Raw genomic sequence first — 19,180 nt, 5'->3', positions numbered from 1 at the left:
GTGATTTCAAATAGAAAGACTAAGTAATTTTGGGTCCACCAATATATTAATAAAAAATAAAAGTAGCCAATCAAATAAGGTTTCAAAAAATCTCCTATATCAAATAGAAAGTAGACTTTTACCCAAATAAAGAAGGATTGTGATTTTAATTTTTGTTCCTGCATGAAGCAAAGTTTAGCATTGACTCAATTATAGATGGTTTTCGAGATATGAAAGAACGACGAGTGTTATTTTGATACCTAATTGAATAAACAATTGTTTTCTACCTTTTATTTTTACAAACATTGTTAAAGGTTGAAAAATTGAATTTTTTAATGTTTTATTTGGTTTATATGTTGGCCCCCCAACACATAAATTCCTGGCTCCGCCACTGTATGAAATAATGCAACTTATCACATAAAGTATTATTATTTTACAAATAAAATAAATAATATTTTATTTTTTCTCGGTTAAGAACGTGATGCCTTCCGTTGGGGGTTTTTAATGGCAAGGTTTTAATGAGGCCACATTAACGCCCTCCGTTCGTCTGTAAAGTTTTATCATTTGTTTGGTGCCAGTGATGAATGAAATTTTTCTATTTGATAATTTTTTTTTTTAAAATGTGACTATTCCCAATAGATATATACTAATTCGTAAAAGTCATGTACTTAAAGTCACGAAATCCCACAATTTAATTTCTATTTAATTATGAAAAAATTAAATATAAATATTATAATTCTCTAACAACTACGTCTTCAACATTCATACGTTTTTACTTTTTAATTAATTTGCATCGCTTTCGTTTTGCAATGTGTCATTGGTAGGTCTATCATAGAAGTTAAACCAATAAAATAAAATAAAAAAGATCTGAAAATTATTCGGATGCATTTTTTTCTTGTTCCTTGAAGCCCATTTCGTCTCAGCAGCCGACCTGCCAAATTTGAAATAAAGCAGCAAGTCGCCAGACGACACCACCAACTGCTGAGTTTCATTTCACCGTGCATAATTCATTTGACTTTTCATTGCGAATTTTTGTCCATGTCCCCGCCATATTTTCGGTTCCCTGTACTTGATTTCTTTTGTCAAGTACATGGACCCTATTTTCAAAAATGTACCTAATTGTCTGGTCTTTGGTAAATGAAGACTCGGGGTGCTTAATTAATATTAAAATCAAACTCCATCTCTCTGATTTTGAACGCCTTGGCCTATATATATATGTAACAAGGCCTCGAAGATCTATGTCATTTTGGGTGGGGAGTTTGATTTACATCGAAGATCTAAGGTAAATCCTAGCTCACATTGTGCATGGAGTTCTTTCGATCATCGATAGACATGGTGCTATTTTTCATTGCAAGTATGAATTACTCATATATATATATATATATATATATATATATATTTTATTATGATTGAACATTTGTAAGTTCTTCTAAACATACAAAACAGATTCTTGTCTAGGAATGTGAGCATGCACATAAGGTTTTCTTTGTTTGTTTTTTTTTTTGGTCATAAATTTTTTTTGTTTCCGTATGTTTGAGACACCGAAATTGAAGTACGACGGTATTTGATTATGATTTGGGTGGCTGGTGTTTCCATGTAGCTAACCTGTGTTATCAGGCTCTTGGTTCATGAAGAATTCACTTTGGCTAATTCAATTTGATTGTTGATATCATAATGTTCAATTATGGGATTGAGTGATTTAAAGGAAATGATTAATTTGGACTTTCTAACAAAGTTCAATTTAAAAAAAAAAAAAAAAAAAGTTAGACTGATGTTTTTTGTTTTTCGATATACGTACAAGGGAAGGAGGCCAAGGGGAAGTGGGATAACCTCTGGTATTGAGTATATGCGGCTAAATTCTCACTATTATTTAGAAACCCTCCTTTAGATAAAATGCATTTGAAATAACTAAATAGAGAAATCATTTAAAAATAAAAAATTCTCTGTTTTTTTGGAACATAACAATTCTATTTAGAAGTTAACAACAAATTCTCTTTTTCATTGATCGGAATTCCTCAATTGGAGATTTTGATGGAAATATTTTAACGAGGCCACAATATAGCACTTAGTACTCCAATATTTCTGATTGTATTTTGTTTGCTTCATAGTTGAATGAAAGCTATTTGTTTTGATTAAAAGAAAAAGTTTACTGCCAATTAGAAAAGTGTTAGTGAACCTAACTCTAAATATAATTTCAAATTATTGGGTCAAAAGAGGATGTATGCTGTCTTGAAATCTGTCTTTGTCAAAAATAATATATTTTTTATTTTTGTCTTTGTCTATGGTGTTACTTGAAAAGCTGTGGAAACTGCTTTTGAATTTTTCAGGAGAAAAAACGTGAGCCTGTCTAAAAAGACATGGAAAAGTCAAGAATTGGTGTTGTATTGTTTCTTTTGTACCTGTCTGTCTTCTATCCTCAATCTGAGGTTCAATCATTCGCCACTCCATCTGATCATGGTAAATCACTATTTCCTTAATTCATCATGTATCTTGAAATCAGTTTTGGAAAGCATCATGACATGGAAAACAAATTTAACAAAAGGGAAGTCGGATATACAAATTTATTTTAGTGCGTTTATTATTTGGTACATTATTTTGAATATACAAATTCAAATTTATAGGTATATATATACACACACATATATATATATATAGTGATAACATTTATATCAATGTACTTACGAATATACTTTACCTACAATGTTTTTCATAAGTATGTATTCGAAATACTGTTCCTAATGAAAAACATAAAAAATAAAAATGTTAACAAACACTCGACTTTGATAAATACTCGTATCATACACGTATTTAAGTTTTTTTTTTATTTTTTTTCAAAATATTTTCGTTCTATGTAAGCAATTCAAATACTCAGAAAAATACAAAATTTTATTACGTGTATTTTTAATAAGTTTTTTTTAATAATACATGAAAAATTCATGTACTTCACATATTATTGAATATAAATAACATACATTAATAAATTGAAATAAATAATAAATGAAAATTTCACCGTATTTTTGAAAGTTTTTCCGTCCGGTTATATACTAACTATTCTCAAGGGTATCACTCTAATTCTTCAAAAAAAAAAAAAAAACCATCATAACAAACAGTTCTCCTGACACAATCAGTTACTTCCATCTCTTCATATTTTGCAGATTTAAGCTACATGAAATTTGTCTATAATTCCACTGATCTGCCATTAGAAGAAGTGTACGACTACATTGTAGTTGGAGGGGGTACAGCAGGCTGCCCATTAGCAGCAACTTTATCAGCAAAGTACTCGGTGCTCCTGCTAGAAAGGGGCAGTGTTCCAAGTGCATATCCAAGTGTTTTGAGTCAAGATGAGATTCTTACAACTCTCATGCTAGAAGACGATGGAAAGACGCCAGCTGAAAGGTTCACATCCGAAGACGGTGTGGCCAATGTAAGAGGCAGGGTTCTTGGTGGGTCAAGCATGATCAACATTGGTATATACTCTAGAGCCGATAAAGAATTTTATGGAAACTCAGGAATTGAATGGGACATGGATTTGGTTAGCAAGGCCTATCAATGGGTTGAAAATACTGTCATATCCCGGCCGAATGTGTCACGTTGGCAATCTGTTGTGAAGGAAGGTTTGATAGAGGCTGGTGTCCGTCCAGACAATGGATATAATTTAAATCACATTCCAGGAAGTAAGGTCACGGGTACTCTATTCGACAATCAGGGAAGGAGACATGGAGCTGTGGAATTGCTTAATCTAGGAAACCCAAAGAACTTGCGAGTTGCAGTTCATGCCACAGTAGAGAGAATCATATTCTCTTCCAACGCACCAAGTATGTTTCATATATTTTCATTTTTTACTTTAATTTCTTCGTTAATCGAGCAGGATATTCGAACATTGACAGGAGAAATACCATTAGATTAAGAGTTAATTGATATCTTCGGTTTTCAATAATTCGATAATAACTACAATCTGTTCTAACCATGCAGGTTTGTCTGCTAGAGGAATTGTGTATAGTGATTCTAAAGGGAGGTCACATAAGGCCTTCATACGTGGTAAGGGAGAGGTTATATTGAGCGCCGGGGCAATTGGAAGCACTCAACTCCTGCTACTTAGTGGTGTTGGCCCAGAGTCCTACCTTTCATCTATCAAAATCCCAGTTGTTCACCCCGAGCCTTACATTGGACAGTTTATGCGTGATAATCCTCGTAATTACATCACAATTTTGCCTCCATTTCAACTGGATGCCTCTAGTGCACAGATTGTTGGTATCACAAGCGATTTCTACATAGAGACTTTCTCGGGGTTGCCATTTTCTACTCCACCCTTTAGTGTTTTTCCTGATCCATCTTTCTCCACAAAGTTAAATTCAACTTTCGGACAAATTGAGTACAAAATTCCAGGACCCTTGTCCTATGGTTCGCTTAGGCTGCAGTCGTCCTATGATGTCAAAGTTGGTCCAAATGTCCGCTTCAACTACTTTGCAAATCCGCTGGATCTTGCTCGTTGTGTTAGTGCCACAAGGAAGATTGGTGATTTATTAAGCACAAATTCGTTGAAACCATTTAAGGCTCAAGGTTTGCCGGGTATAGATGGTTTCAACTTTTTCGGACCACCATTACCAATGAACCTTACAGATACCGCATCCGTGGAAACATTTTGTCGAGACACAGTAGCCACATTTTGGCACTACCATGGGGGATGCCTTGTGGGAAAGGTGGTTGATGGGGATTTACGAGTCAAGGGGATCAATGCCTTACGTGTTGTTGATGGATCCACATTCAAGTTCTCACCAGGGACCAATCCTCAAGCCACCCTTATGATGTTAGGAAGGTATGCTATCCATACTTAATAATTTATTTAAGCATTTATTTGGATGGAATAATCAACTATTTATCTGAATATATCAAGATAACTCCTCCGAAACAGAAATTAATTAGTCATATGGCTTTTTCGTGATGAAATCTGATAAGCTGCTATTCTTTTTCCCTTCAATTTTTGTGCTTTGGGCAGGTATATTGGCGTTAAGATGCTGAAAGAAAGATAAGCTTGCAAGGCGTGTTATTCACCATGCCCTACTGATAAGGTGGAAGATTAATAAAACCAATTGTGTACCTACTGAATAAGGTGGAAGATTAATAAAACCAATTGTGTAGTGTTTTCTTACTAAATATATAGAGTTATATTTACTTGTATCATTTGAGTTATCGAATTAATTACCGGAATACACATAGAAGTCGACCGTTGACCAAATCGATTGTGTAGGGCCTGATCCGTTGACCAAATCGACCTCAGGCGGCTCGGACCAATTTAGTATTTTTTTCATATAATAATTTAACCCCACCCAAAATTATAAAGCTGCAGTTTTCGTAATTCAATGGAAAAAGTAAAAAAGAAAAATGGTATTTTTTATTATAAAGAACCTCCATAAGAGAAAATGAACACATACGAAGAAATTAGAAGGAAAATAGCTCAGCTGAACCTATACACGTAGGTAACCCCAAGAGATTCTGTGGATAAGCCTTGGCTGCACAGATCATGAGCAAAGTTGGCTAAACAATATATGCAACTTCATTACCTCTCCACAATTAGTGCCCATGAAAACAACGAAGCTATAAGAGCTAATAATGTAGATATGGGCTTATCCAATTTTGTTAGAGCGGATGTGCTCTCTAATTTGCACTCAAATTCGAATCTCCTTTCCTCATTTCACAAGACCAGGCCATAAAATCAAACCCGATGGAGAGTAATGAACTGCAAGATGAGTTCAATCCAAAGCGTTCACCAACTCCAAGCCTACGCCAAAGATATACAACCACAATAATGCCATGCTTCTATTCCACCACTTTTAGAGACCCATTTAGAGACTATAATAATTTAATTTTGTGCTAACTTTCTTGAGTTAAATTTGTTAAATTTTATCTTAACTTGTTTTATAAACATTCGACAAAAAAAAAAAAAAAAAATTACAAATTCCAACACCATAAAATTTCCCCTCATGGAATTGGAATTTTTTATGTTCATTTTTTGTGAACACGTTTTTATTTATGAACATTTTGTATGACTGGAACTCTTTTTAATTTTTAATTTTTTTTTGGTGGCTGTTGGATAATATATGGACAAGTGCATCTTAGCCATTCATTTCCTATCTATAAGTACATCTCCAAGGAAGAAGTAAAATGAAAAATGTTAATTTGGATTTGATAGCCTAGGTGGCAATTTGAAACCTTATAAAATTGTTAATAGCAAATTTAGCTTAGACCCATAAAATTCATTTTAAATCACCTACAACCCTTCCCTTTATTTTTCTATTTAAAATACCCAATTTTTTCAAATAATACCCGATGACTAGGATCCAACTAAGCAAGTTACCTACTATAACTTAAAATTTGATTTATTGTATTTTTCAGATCCCAAAACTACCCCTATTTATAAGTTAATGTGTTATAGGGGCGTATAACTAATGACGCAAGTTGAATTTGGAAAGATCTCCAAATGTTTGTAATGGATGTAGGAATTAATTTAGAAAATTATTTGAAATCAAATATTAAATTCAACATTAATGTATTAGTAATCTGATTAACGTTTTGATTTATTTAATAAAAAAAGATATGTTGCTTTCCTTTTATGTTTTGATAAATTTTAAGTAAATTTTTTAATATAAAAATTGCTTATTTGGGGTGATAATGTTGCTTTCACTTTTATGACTTGTACATAACATGATTATAAATTTTATTAGTAAATTTTAAATTACTTTTGATGATAATCTTAGTCCTTGTGCTTGTTGACACCTTGTCACCTCTTGCCACCTTCAGGGAGTGGTCCTGAGCTACATCTAGTTATTATATCACCTAAAGTACACCTACTAATCATATGTAGATTATTCCAATTTTTATCTTTAAAAATTAATATATGATCATTTAGAAGTTAAGCAATTAAAAGTCTAGTTCTAGGATCTAGGTCATTTTGCGATGCAAGGAAGGCTACACCTACATGGGTTAGATAAGCTCTTGAACCTTTTCCAATGGTGAACCATAACCGTCAGATCAGCCACCTTAGCACCTATATAGTTTGGCTGAGTTATGAAACAAGTTTAGATGGAGTCCAAGCCTTAACCTAAATCGCCGCTCATGTGATACATATTTTACTGTACAGGGTGGATTAAGGTGAAATTTATTTGCTTGACTAGATCTTAAATTTTGGTTCAGTTTTTGTTTGTTTATTAAATCTGAACGGAGTGGGATTTGTCCACTTTAAAAGTATCAAGAGGGGCAATAGTACTAAACTCACACATATTACATGGATGCTAGGACTCGAATCTAGAACCTTGCATGAGGAAGTAAATACTCTGAGCCATCCCAATCAAATCGACAAACTGTGCTCAAATTGTATAGCGGAAGATCTTTAGAAATTAAAGCATAATATTGATTTTATACATTGTGCATTTTGCTTGAGGTGTGCCGGCTTTCTCAAGAGCACCCATATATAAACATGTATACAAAGTTAAGAAAACTATTTCCTAGTCTTAAGAAAATCTACACTTTTGGATTTGGAGGAGGAAGCAGCCATTTGGAACCCTGAATATAGCCAAGGTTGAGGAAAGATTTGATTTTTTCCTCATTCAGCTGTTTGGTGTATTTTACTCTCCCAACCATACTTGAACCTGGACCCGAACACTTGTATTCTCCATAGAACACGGTGCTGAATATAACAACAAATACAAAAAAAAATAATTTGAAACTATTAATTAACTCTCAAAACCATTCAATTATATGAAAATGCTTAATTAATTAGTGTGTTTTAATTTGCTTACCTATCACGTTCGGGGCGGTTCTTGTTGTTCCAACCGGCTGGGGTGATGACCTCGGACATGTTGGTGTAGGCAAAGACCACCCTGGGACTGGTACTCCAAGCCCTGCCCAAATATGTGCCATTTTCAATCCCAGTTATGTTGCAGTGGACAAATGAGTATCCAGTATCCTCTGAAGTTGAGTCCTTTGCTTGTGCTATTATCACTGTCATTTCATTATTCCCCAGCACATGTAACTCAGTGTTCTGCACCCATTAATTAACTGCCCATCAAAACCATGACATAATACAAAGACAACAAACAACTGAGTTATAGTGAAGAGTTAGTCGTATACATAACATTTCTCACACAACATGTACGTGAAGTTCACTATTATAAGAAGAGACTCGCATTTAGCGATTTGATTTGTAAAACATGTAGGGAGAGTTAACAAAAGTTCCTTCATAAGTTTTCCTTTTATTTAGGATCATGGGGAGAGTTTGGGTGACATTACCAAATAGAGAGACTTTCCACTTCCAAAGATGAAATCCACAGTGCCTTCAATAAAGCATTCCTTGAAAAAATGATTGCCCCTGTCATCACAAAGTGTGTCTTAGAAACCAATTAGCCTGCAATTAAACAAGTCTGACTTGTTCCCCGACACCCTCAATGCCAATGCCTGTTCTCCCACTCTTTTCCCATCTGGCTTTGGTGAAGAGTTCTTCACACAACCACAAATCAACGTAAATTATAAGGAAAAAAAATATTAAAAGAAATTTAATTAAAAAAAATATTGTGTGTGATGATAATATCACGTGACATGAAACATTTCTCGCAAGTGTGAGCCATTTACATACCTTAATAATAAGGTTAGCTGCCAGGAAGTAGTCGGATTCGGCAATCACTATGGGTCAAAGTTGGCATATTTGTTGGAGAGCCATAAAATGTAACAAATGGTTTATTCCGTGGAATTGTGATTTTCTCATTGTACTCTCCCCCTCCAATGTACACAATGACATGTTTGGTGTTGTCAACCGAAATGCTATTAACGGCGTCAATGATGGTCTTGAATTCTCCACTTCCATCTTTCATAACCTTGATGACGGTTCGACCAACCTCAACCATTACAAGGGCAGGGTCAAGCGTGCCCTGCTGTTCTTTGTACGGATTCACGTTGTTATTGAACCACGTGTTGACTTGGGAATGGTCGGCTGGTACCGGTGTATCATCATTAGCCACGGCTATAATGGCAGTGAGGAGAATTAATGTCACGGTTAGAGTTGCATGGACACCCAAGCATGTGTTTTTTTGGGCCATTTTTATTGTTTATTTTTCTGGTTCTTGATTTTGAGTTTTTGTATCGTATTGGGTGCTATTGATTAGAATGGTGAATAGAAGGCTTTGATTTTATAGTCCACTATGAAAGAGCTGGTTAAGGCACAGTGCATGTTGAGAGGGATTAATCCTAAATGTGTGATTTTTGGAGAGCCTCTTGCATATTTTGGTTTCTAAATAGGGGTTTATGTTCAATGAGATTTCAGTTACGCATGTATTAGTAGAATAACAGAAAAGCACTAGCTGTAGCACTAGCTACAGCTTAATTTGGGAAGGCATGAGAGGACATAATTGTGGTATGATTAAGAGAGTTCACTTTGCCATCACATATAAAATCCCAGTTATACCCTTGATTGTTAAGGATAGTCATACATTCGCAACGGCGAAACCACCCTTAGACACCTGTGTAGAAATATCTAGAAAAATAGGGATTTAGTGCTAATTTTAGGAAGTTCACCCCATTTAGTGAAAGCTCACCTCATTCTAGAAAAAATTAGTCCTCTCAAACCTAATATAGCTCCTTTAGCGGGAAAAAAAAGGAGAGTAAATAGTTGACAATTAATCTTGTTGATAGGTTGACAATATTATATTATATAAGAGAATTTTTGCTCGCCACTTTTAACCTAGTGTGTATTTTCATCACCATTGTCATGAATTGACGCATGTCTATGGGTAGTGGAACCATAGTTTTTTGGTTTTTTGTTGTGTGTGTGTCTAATGATATTGTAATGCGAAAGCTCCCACTCAAAGATGGATGAAATTAATTACTTTATATAATTGGACTTGTTACTTAATTTTTATCTTTAAAATTAATATATGATCATTTAGAAGTTAAGCAATTAAAAGTCTAGTTCTAGGATCTAGGTCACTTTGCGCTGCAAGGAAGGCTACAAGGGTTAGATTAAGCTCTTGAACCTCTTCCAATTGTGAACCATAACCATCAGATCAACCACCTTAGCACCTATATAGTCTGGCAGAGTTATGAAGCAAGTTTAGCTGGAGTCCAGTCAAGCCTTAACCCAAATCATTGCTCATGTGATTCATATTTTACTTTACACGGTGGATTAAGGTGAAATTTAATTGCTTGACTAGTTCTTAAATTTTGGTTCTATTTTTGTTTATTTATTAAATCTGAACAGAGTGGGATTTGTCCAAAAATGGAACTGATTTTTGATATGTTTTTTCTTTAGCAAATTTGAAAAAGGTGAAGTTATTTAAGGGATCGATACTTTGAAAATGCATGACTTATTATTTCTTATGTGAAAATTTTAAATGTCGTAAGTTACATACTAGAATAGTGAAACCCTTAGAAGAAGGTCTTCAAGCCAAATAAAACTTCTTCGAGTAGGCAGTCTGCAAAAATTCTCTTATATAATAATAATATAGTAAATTGAGCTTAGACCCATAAAATTCATTTTAAATCACCTACAACCCTTCCCTTTATTTTTCTATTTAAAATACCCAATTTTTTCAAATAATACCCGATGACTAGGATCCAACTAAGCAAGTTATCTAATATAATTTAAAATCTGATTTATTGTATTTTTCAGATTCCAAAACTACCCCTATTTGTAAGTTAATTTGTTATGGAGGCATATAACTAATGACACAAGTTGAATTTGGAAAGATCTCCAAATGATTATAAATGGATGTAGGAATTAATTTCGAGACTTATTTGAAATTAAATATTAAATTCAACATTAATATATTAGTAATCTATAGGTGATTAACGTTTTCGGTTTATTTAATAAAAAAAATTATGTTGTTTTCCTTTTATGAATTATACGACTGTAATCTCTTTTATTATAGTTTTACGAATAATGGTGTACATTCTAATTATGTTGAAAAATAATTTGATAATCTATTTATTATTTTTTAAAACATTTTTTTTAAATGAACCTATATTTTCTCTAAATAATTTACCTTTTTTTTCCTCTAATAATGTATACCTAGTAAAACAATTTAGGGAGTTTCACTAAAACACCCAAAATGGGGGTTGAAATTATAAAAAAACCCAAGCACTATTTAAACATTTAAACACACCCAAAACCCATCATTACACACACTCAAAACCCATTTATAAACACACCCAAAAAGTTGACTTTGGGGTTAATTTTGGGTGTGTTTCTATGTTTAAATAGTGCTTGGATTTTTTTATAAATGCATGTCTAGGATTGGGTTTATTTATAAATTTGTAAACAATTTACCTAGTATATTGAAATTATTTTTTTCTTCTAAATAATGCACCTATTTTAATTTGGATAAATTTCAATTATCCAACGTACCTATTTTCTATAAATTATTGTGTGCCTAATTTTTAATTTATAAAAAATGTAGGGAAATTTCAATTACAAAGTAATTGACCAAGTTTTTATTTTTTTTAATTTTTTTGGTAAATAATATACCTATATTTTTATACATATATATTTATATTTGTATTTTTCATATGTACATTATTGGATATGTAATTTACATATATTTGTTTTTGGTTTGAAATTTTAGGGGGTGATATGTTAAAGGGAATGGCAACCAAAAGAAATGGGGTGATTGATATGCTATTAATGAGGCGTTTTAATTACAATTATGGCAGTTAATGAAATGCTTTGAATAAATTATAAATAAAATATGAAGTCTGATGGTATCGATGTAAAAATATAGGAATACTCTGATATCTTATATCCTATTGGTCATATAAGTTTGAAATTGGGTTTTATACATAGATTTATAAAATGATGGATATATTTCTAGGAAATAGAAATTGTAGGACCTATATTGGACAAGCCTGTTAATTCCACCCGAAATATAAAATACCATATTAGTTTTTAATATTTTTAAAGAAAATGGGGCCCATACCATGAATCAATTTTTAAGACAGACTATGGCTCATTTGGGAGTGATTCCGGATAGGCCAAAATCACTTTTATAGAGAATCACTTCTCCCTATAATAACTTTTAGTAATTTTAAGTGATTTTAAGGAAAAGCACCTTCTAGATCTGACCAACTGCCCATCTTACCTCCTAGGGTTCCCTCATCTAGGATCCCTACAGAAGAGGATCAAGTTGGTCCTTGTGAATAGCTTGATTCACTATCTTCCTTCAACCCTTTGAGTGAAATGCGCCGAAAGAAAGAAAAATCCATGGACCGACCCCATCATCTCCCCTTTGTAGGAACTACGAGATCACCCCAAAGACTCCTTCGGCATCTAGGGGTCACGGACCGACCATAGAACCCTGTTCAATAAGTGTACCGCATTAGCTGTGTGCTTTCATGTTGGGCTGAAAGGGTTGAAGAAGGGAAATCACTCATTCTTAGAACCAACATTCTTAAGAACAAAGAGTCGGGAAATTTAAAAAATTGTTCTGAGTGGAAATGAGGCAATATCAAGTAGTTTTAAAATATATGGGTGATTTTGAAAATAGAAAATGAAATCTGTTAGCAAACATGTCTTCAGTTTTCAGTTGTTTTTTTTTTTTTAAAAGTGAAACTTAAAACTTAAAACTATAAAATGAAATGGTTATCAAACAGCCCCTAAGTAGTGTATTCTTGATGTCATTCGGGACAATCCTACATGCATGAGGAGGTAAAAAAAAAGAAGGTGGGTAGGGTATGTTGCGGGTGGATGGGGGAGAAGTAAACTACGCGGGGGGTTAAGAGCAACTCCACCCATTTGCCCTTAGACATGGCAAGAGGGAAGCTAGGGCAGGCACTATTCACGTGAATAGTGGTTGCCCTTGCAAATAGTATTTTGTGTTTCCACCCGTTGCCATGGCTAAGGGCAGTTACTATTCATTTTTTTGTTTTATTCACAAATTTTTTTACCTCAATAATTAATTTGGATAATATTTTCGGGTTCCTACGTGTCAAGATTATTCATAATCGGATAAGATTTCTGGATAAGATTTTTGGGTTCAAATTTTGGATGAATTTCAGAATTCAAATTTCAGATAAATTTTTGGGTTCAAATTTCGGATGAATTTCAAAATTCAAATTTAGATAAATTTGGGTTCAAATTTCGGATGAATTTCAAAATTCAAATTTTAGATAAATTTGGGTTCAAATTTCGGATAAATTTCAAATTTCAGATAAGATTTTCATCCAATTAAATCAAGCCACGTGACATCTCTATCTTGCCAAATTTTTCTATAAAATCAGAGGCTCAGCTCATACCTCTCACACCACATCTTTCTATATTTTCATTTCTTAGAGTTTAGAATTCATACTCCATTCATTCTCAATGGAAGAATATAGGAGATGCTTGGAGAGGCAAGAGCCAGAAAGAAAGGAGAGAAACCGTAGAGCCGATGAAATCAATGAGTTGCAGAGACAAGTCAATGAACAAGTTCTCATAGCAGTGACAATGGAAGAGGAAGAGAACCAAGGTCGCCGCCGTGGTTCACAAGTCGGCCGTCGCCGGAATGTGGATAGACATAGGCATTCTCGGGGTAAGAATCTTTTGGAAGATTATTTTATCCCAACTGCTTTGTACTCTGATGTTGATTTTCGAAGGTGATTTAGAATGCAACCCCATTTGTTCAATAAAGTCATGCATGATATTTGCAATTATGACGCATACTTTGTTTAAAAGTGTGATGCTGCTGGGGTTTTGGGGCTTCTTCCGGAGCAAAAACTTACAGCTATTATACAAATATTGGCCTATGGAGCATTTGCTAATAAGGTCAGTGGCGGAGCCAGAAATTTAAGTAAAAGGGGGCACCTTTAAAAATTCAAACACTTTCTTTTATGACAAATCAACCTAGTTTTTAAGAAATCCCTAATTTTATCACTTTTCTCTATTTTTTTTTCTTTACTTTTTGTATGAATAACCTATCACTCATTTATGATAACAAAATACATGCAATCCAAAATAAATTTAGACATAAAAATGAAAGAGAAACAAAGAAAATAGAGGTCATTTAAGAATTTGTGAGGAATTTTATAATATTTGTACAATATACTAACATAAAATTGTATGTACAACAATAGTTGAGAGGGGGCCAGTGCCCACCCAGGCATGCACTGCTCCATGATGGATAAGGTGGATGAGGTTGCCCGAATTGGGAAGTCCACTACGTTGGAGGCTTTGGTAAGATTTTGTGATGCAGTTGAAAATCTGTACACTAGGGACTACCTGCGTAGACCTACTTCCAAGGACCTCCAACGGCTTCTACAAAAAGCCAAAGCTCGAGGATTTCCAGGAATGATTCGTAGCATTGACTGCATACATTGTGTAACAACCCAAACCTTAATTAATATTTAACTATTAGTTCATTAAGGAGAAAGGACAATTTTGCCCTTGGACTAAGTTATTAAGGGAAAGTTGACTTTTGACCGGAGAAGAATTTGACCAATCCACTTGCACCGTTGCGTAGAACACGACGAAACGAGTCCGTAGACACAGAGTAGACTCGAAGCGGAGTTGTAACGAAGAAATTACGGTCAAAATACTTCAAGGGGCAAAATGGTAATTTTCCAAGCTAGATTTTTAAAAACTCAGCTTCTCTCTCTTCTCCCCCAATTTCTTCTTCTCTCCTGTGCATCCCTTCTCCAGCCGTCTCCTTCAAAGCTCCATAACCATCACCACCCTCCACTCCGGCCGACGAGATTGGACCCAATCGAACCACCGCCGCTTCCTCTTCTAAGTCCGACCAAGCTCGACCATCACCACCGTGACCGGAAAACGCAGAAAATCGCGAGGGTTTTGACAGATTTTCTCATGGCTCGTTCTCCCTTGATTCTCCACCAAATCGGAAGAGTGAGATATGGTTTTCCAGCGATTTTTCGTAAATTAGCTGCTGGTTGGGTAGGACTTCAGAAATTTCAAGCGTAGATCGTTCGATTCTCAACTTAAGTTTCAGCAGATTGAGGGTAGGATTCCTGCCACTTCTAGCCACTTTTTAGGGTAGGTCCAAGAACAAAAGTGATTCCAAATTGGGTGTTTTACCTAAATTGGGAGTTTGGGCCGGCGGTTTGGAGTGTTTCCGGCCACCGGAAATCTCTCAAGCCACCCAAGTTGCCAGCGCGTGTGGCGCCGCATGGGCAGTCTGGAGGGGACCACTCTCAGTTTCAGAATGGTCCTCGTATTCTCACGAGCGTGTAGAAATTCGCGGATCTCAATTCGGACTTCGTTTGAGTGTTAAGCGGACTTTTACATAGTGTGCGTTATCCAGGTTCAATAGTTTCGAACCGTTGGGTCATGATCACTTTCAGATATGTTAATCTAGACCTTGCCAGGATTGTGTAGGACTCGACGGATCGTGAATCGGAGTCCCGGATACTCCGAAATCGCTAACCCTAGGGTTAAGGGTTTAGAATCGTCGATGGTGTGATCGTGACGAATCTAACCATCCCATCGAAACCAGATTCACGGGATGAATTTCCTAGGATTAAAGGAACGTAATATGGGCATATGAATAACTTTAAATTGATGCACGCACTTCTAGAAGCCGGGGGTCAGGGTTTTATTTAAATATTTATACCGGGTAGTTTTATTAATATATTTTATTATAGTATTTGAATCAGGCACTCGGGCACCAGTTGACCTGCAGGAGGGACCTTCCAAAGGTCCAGCGAGCTCGGACCAACCGTGAGTGGACTTTTTTTTTCATAAATGAATTTATGCAATTTAGTTTCAGTATTTGATCTTGAATAAGTTTTATTCAAAGACTAGTGTTTTATTAATGAGATATGGTTTTAAATATTATGATTTGTATGCTGCCGAGTGGAATATCCTTTAGGGATATAGAGAAAGAGAATTTTAGTTAAACACGGATAAATGGCAGCAGAGTCCAGCCTTAACAGAAATTCAGTTATTTATAAGATCTTTCAAAAACTTTGCTTATTATTATTATTGTTACTTTCTAAGCCACCCTAGGTACCCAGATATACAGATGTTGCCTTCGGATATAATGATGTCCACGGACATCCAGGTTGCCTTCGGATTTTATCGATTACCTTGGTTTAGTCGCATGCTTGATTGCCCCACGAGTTCTATGGTACCCGGACTCGTGTGGAGCGAGGACGCGGATCAGGTTGACCAAGGTCCCCTGAATCCTGCGAGGTTGCGGCTTGGATTGACTTTGTGTCACCGAGACCTGCGAGGCGTGTCTGTGATGATGCGAGGGGAATTGTGGATATCGGAATTGTGAAATAAAGGGTACACCTAGGTGGTAGTTTTAAACTGATTTCAGTACTTTTAAGAGTTTAAAAAGATGACCATGAGTATGATTGGCATATATTTATAAATATATGTGTGTGCATTGATTTCAGATACTGTATACTGAAGAGAATGATTTAGTTTTTATAACTGCTTTTACAGTGGGGTTAGTATGTTCATTTGTATTTTCTAAACTTTATTTTTTTTTTTTGTCCACTCACCTTTTTAATGTTTTGCGCCCCTAGGCTGTAGACGTGCATCCGAGAGCCACCACAGGGCAATTCCCGCTTCCCGCTCTTCCCCATTTTGATGTATGGTTCCTTGGTTCACAAGTGGTTACCTCATTTGTAAATAAATCTGCATAGTTGCTCTGATAGTGCCTTGGAACGTATTTGACTGTTGGAACTTACTTATTTTTGTATACTGGCAGTTGGTGTATATATTTAAGTGCTTGTTGACAGGTGTGAATTTTGGGAACGTTCGACTTACAAGGGAGACTCACGAAATTTCGGTAGAATCAGATTTAAAGGAAATTAAGTTTTTAATCAAAAGAAAGGGCAACCAAGTCAATTGTGCTCGACACCCGCCAAGTGTCGATCACGAACAGGGTTCGGCTCGGATTCCAAAGTGGAATTTGGGTTGGGTCTGTCACATTGGCAATGGAAGAATTGCCTAACTGCCTTGCAAGGTGATTACAGAAATAGAAAAGGCCAAAAAAGTATCATCTTGGAAGCCGTTGCTGGCTTCGACACATGGGTTTGGCATGCCTTTTTCGGAGTTGCCGGAGCCCAAAATGACCTCAACATCCTGGGTCAATCTCCGGTCTTCAACGATGTTTTGAGAGGCCAATGCCCCAATATTACCTATCAAGTCAACAATACAGTCTACCAGACAGGGTATTATCTAGCTGACGATATCTACCCAAGGTGGACCACATTTGTCAAATCCATTCTGAATCCCCGATCCCAGAAGCAAAAATTATTTGCTATCTATCAAGAGAGATACAGGAAAGATGTCGAAAGGTGTTTTGGCATCCTTCAAGCTCGGTGGTTGATTGTTCGAGGTGCGGCCCGTATGTTTGATGAGGAGATCCTCCAAAGCATTATGATGACTTGCATCATCCTCCATAATATGATTGTGGAGGATGAGTACGATTATGATCTTTGGAGAGGTCTACGAACCGGATCCAATGCACACGGCCTTGACCCGAATTTATGAAAGGCCCATGGGGCCAAGTGGAGAACTGTTTGAGCCGGAACCGTTGGTGAGGGACGATTGTTTCATGACCCGGATGATAGATCGATATATGGAGATGCAATCTTCGTATATCCATGAAAGGCGTCAACTTGACTTGGTGGAGCATCTATGGGCGGTGAGAGGGAATAAAGATAAATGGAGTATAGATGCTTTGGTTATGTTTTATTTACTTATGGTTTGGTTGTGTTGTTTTTTATTGCTTATGGTTTAGTTGTGTTGTTTTTTATTGCTTATGGTTTGGTTGTGTTGTTCTTTTTATTTATTATTGTGCCTTATTTGTATTTTTTTTTTTTAAATTTTGAATTATGTTTTGTTTGATGTATGGAATATATTGAATAAAATGGTCTTTTATTAAATGCTTTGTTTATTAAATAAAGAAATCCAATACAAGTCATTAGGAATTACTACTACTAAAATAAAATACATGAAGTACACTAACTTTAATACAAAACATGAAAAATAAAAATACATAAAAGGTATGCCAACTAATTTAATGGTTTTGATCATTTAACCAATCCGTTTTTCTAGGCCCATCATCCTGGAAAAGTCTTCTTCTCATAACATCCATTCGTTCTAGCTTTCAATATTGTTTTGTTTCAGGGGACATATGGCTTGTATCCATCGCCATAGTTTCCCGATCCGTCTTCTCCATATCTTTTTTGCGCAAATACTCCTTTTCTCGTGCACACTAGGGTTGAATTGCCACCTCCATATCTTGGCGTTTCTGCTCCATTTCAATTCTTATGGCGTTTTGCCTTGCAATTTCCTCCAAAAACTTTGAATTATGATTGCTTGAATTACCCGCTTTCTTTGCCTTCGCAGCGTTTCAGCCAATATGCCTCAGTTCCTTTTGGATGGGCGAGTCTTCACTCATAGGAGAATCGAGAGGTGAATCCGATGTCGTTGAATCACGTGGAGGCGTCTCGTTTAACATAACATCGGGACCCGTATGAATAATTATGAAGCGTTTACAATATTTCACTACCTCCCAACATTCATGATGGGTGAAACTTTTTTTGCCACCCCCGGTTGCACCGAACCACATCTGTGCTTGAATCAGCTATTTAACAAAAAAATAGAAATGCAAGAAATATTTAAAATATATTGAATATGCAAGTAACAAAAAAAAAAAAATAATGGAAATGCAATTAACCTTACAAATAAATTGGAAGTGCAAGAAATATGAAGAAATAATTGGAAATGCAATAAATATTAACAACATATTGAAAATGCAAGAAATATGAAGAAACAATTGGAAATGCAAGAAATATTAACAACATATTGAAAATGCAAGAAATATTAACAAAATATTTAAAATACAAGAAATATTTTAATATTGAAAATGCAATAAATATTAACAACATATATATATTAGGACATTAAACTTAATAAAACGAAAATTACAAAATACTTACCTCGTTAGTACGATTTTCCCAGGGCGGAAGTAGCCTTCGGACCAGCCCGGGTTGGTGGGTCCCACATCCCGGGGCCTGGGCTATCCGCTGGAACGCAAATTTTTTTTTTCCCCAGCCTCGGGCTAGGCTTGACCGCTGGAGCAGCTCTAATGGGTCTGGTTCTGGGTGTGGAGGGTTGCTTGTGGGTGGTGGTCAAGTACTTCTTGGCGAGCTCTAATGTGATCAAATTTATAAGTAAGCATCTCTTGTAAACTATGAGCAACCTCAA

The 19,180-nt window shown here is 35.5% G+C and overlaps 1 protein-coding gene and 1 pseudogene across 1 annotated transcript; one reads left to right on the top strand and one right to left on the bottom strand.

Moving 5' to 3' along the window:
• The first annotated feature begins 1,158 nt into the window (after window positions 1-1,158).
• LOC103323319 ((R)-mandelonitrile lyase 1-like) lies at window positions 1,159-5,157 on the top strand. The gene is made up of 5 exons (XM_008225306.2): window positions 1,159-1,261; window positions 2,307-2,436; window positions 3,135-3,794; window positions 3,952-4,795; window positions 4,976-5,157. The coding sequence occupies exons 2-5, from the start codon at window positions 2,337-2,339 to the stop codon at window positions 5,007-5,009; spliced, it is 1,638 nt and encodes a 545-aa protein (XP_008223528.2). The 5' UTR covers window positions 1,159-1,261; window positions 2,307-2,336; the 3' UTR covers window positions 5,010-5,157.
• Window positions 5,158-7,497: 2,340 nt separating this feature from the next.
• Window positions 7,498-9,068, bottom strand: LOC103323403 (putative pectinesterase 63; annotated as a pseudogene).
• Window positions 9,069-19,180: the final 10,112 nt, after the last annotated feature.

This window comes from Prunus mume, linkage group LG2, assembly GCF_029339155.1.
Source record: "Prunus mume cultivar Tortuosa linkage group LG2, ASM2933915v1, whole genome shotgun sequence".
Lineage (NCBI taxonomy): Eukaryota > Viridiplantae > Streptophyta > Magnoliopsida > Rosales > Rosaceae > Prunus > Prunus mume.
Note: the sequence above shows the minus strand (reverse complement) of the source record. Positions and strands in the feature narration are given on the sequence as shown.

Bases quoted from the DNA above. Each gene is read 5' to 3' on its own strand.
- LOC103323319 (XM_008225306.2), top strand. From the start codon at position 2,337: ATGGAAAAGTCAAGAATTGGTGTTGTATTGTTTCTTTTGTACCTGTCT. The intron at 3,795-3,951 runs GTATGTTTCATA...CTAACCATGCAG, and splicing joins ATTCTCTTCCAACGCACCAA to GTTTGTCTGCTAGAGGAATT. The intron at 4,796-4,975 runs GTATGCTATCCA...TGCTTTGGGCAG, and splicing joins ACCCTTATGATGTTAGGAAG to GTATATTGGCGTTAAGATGC.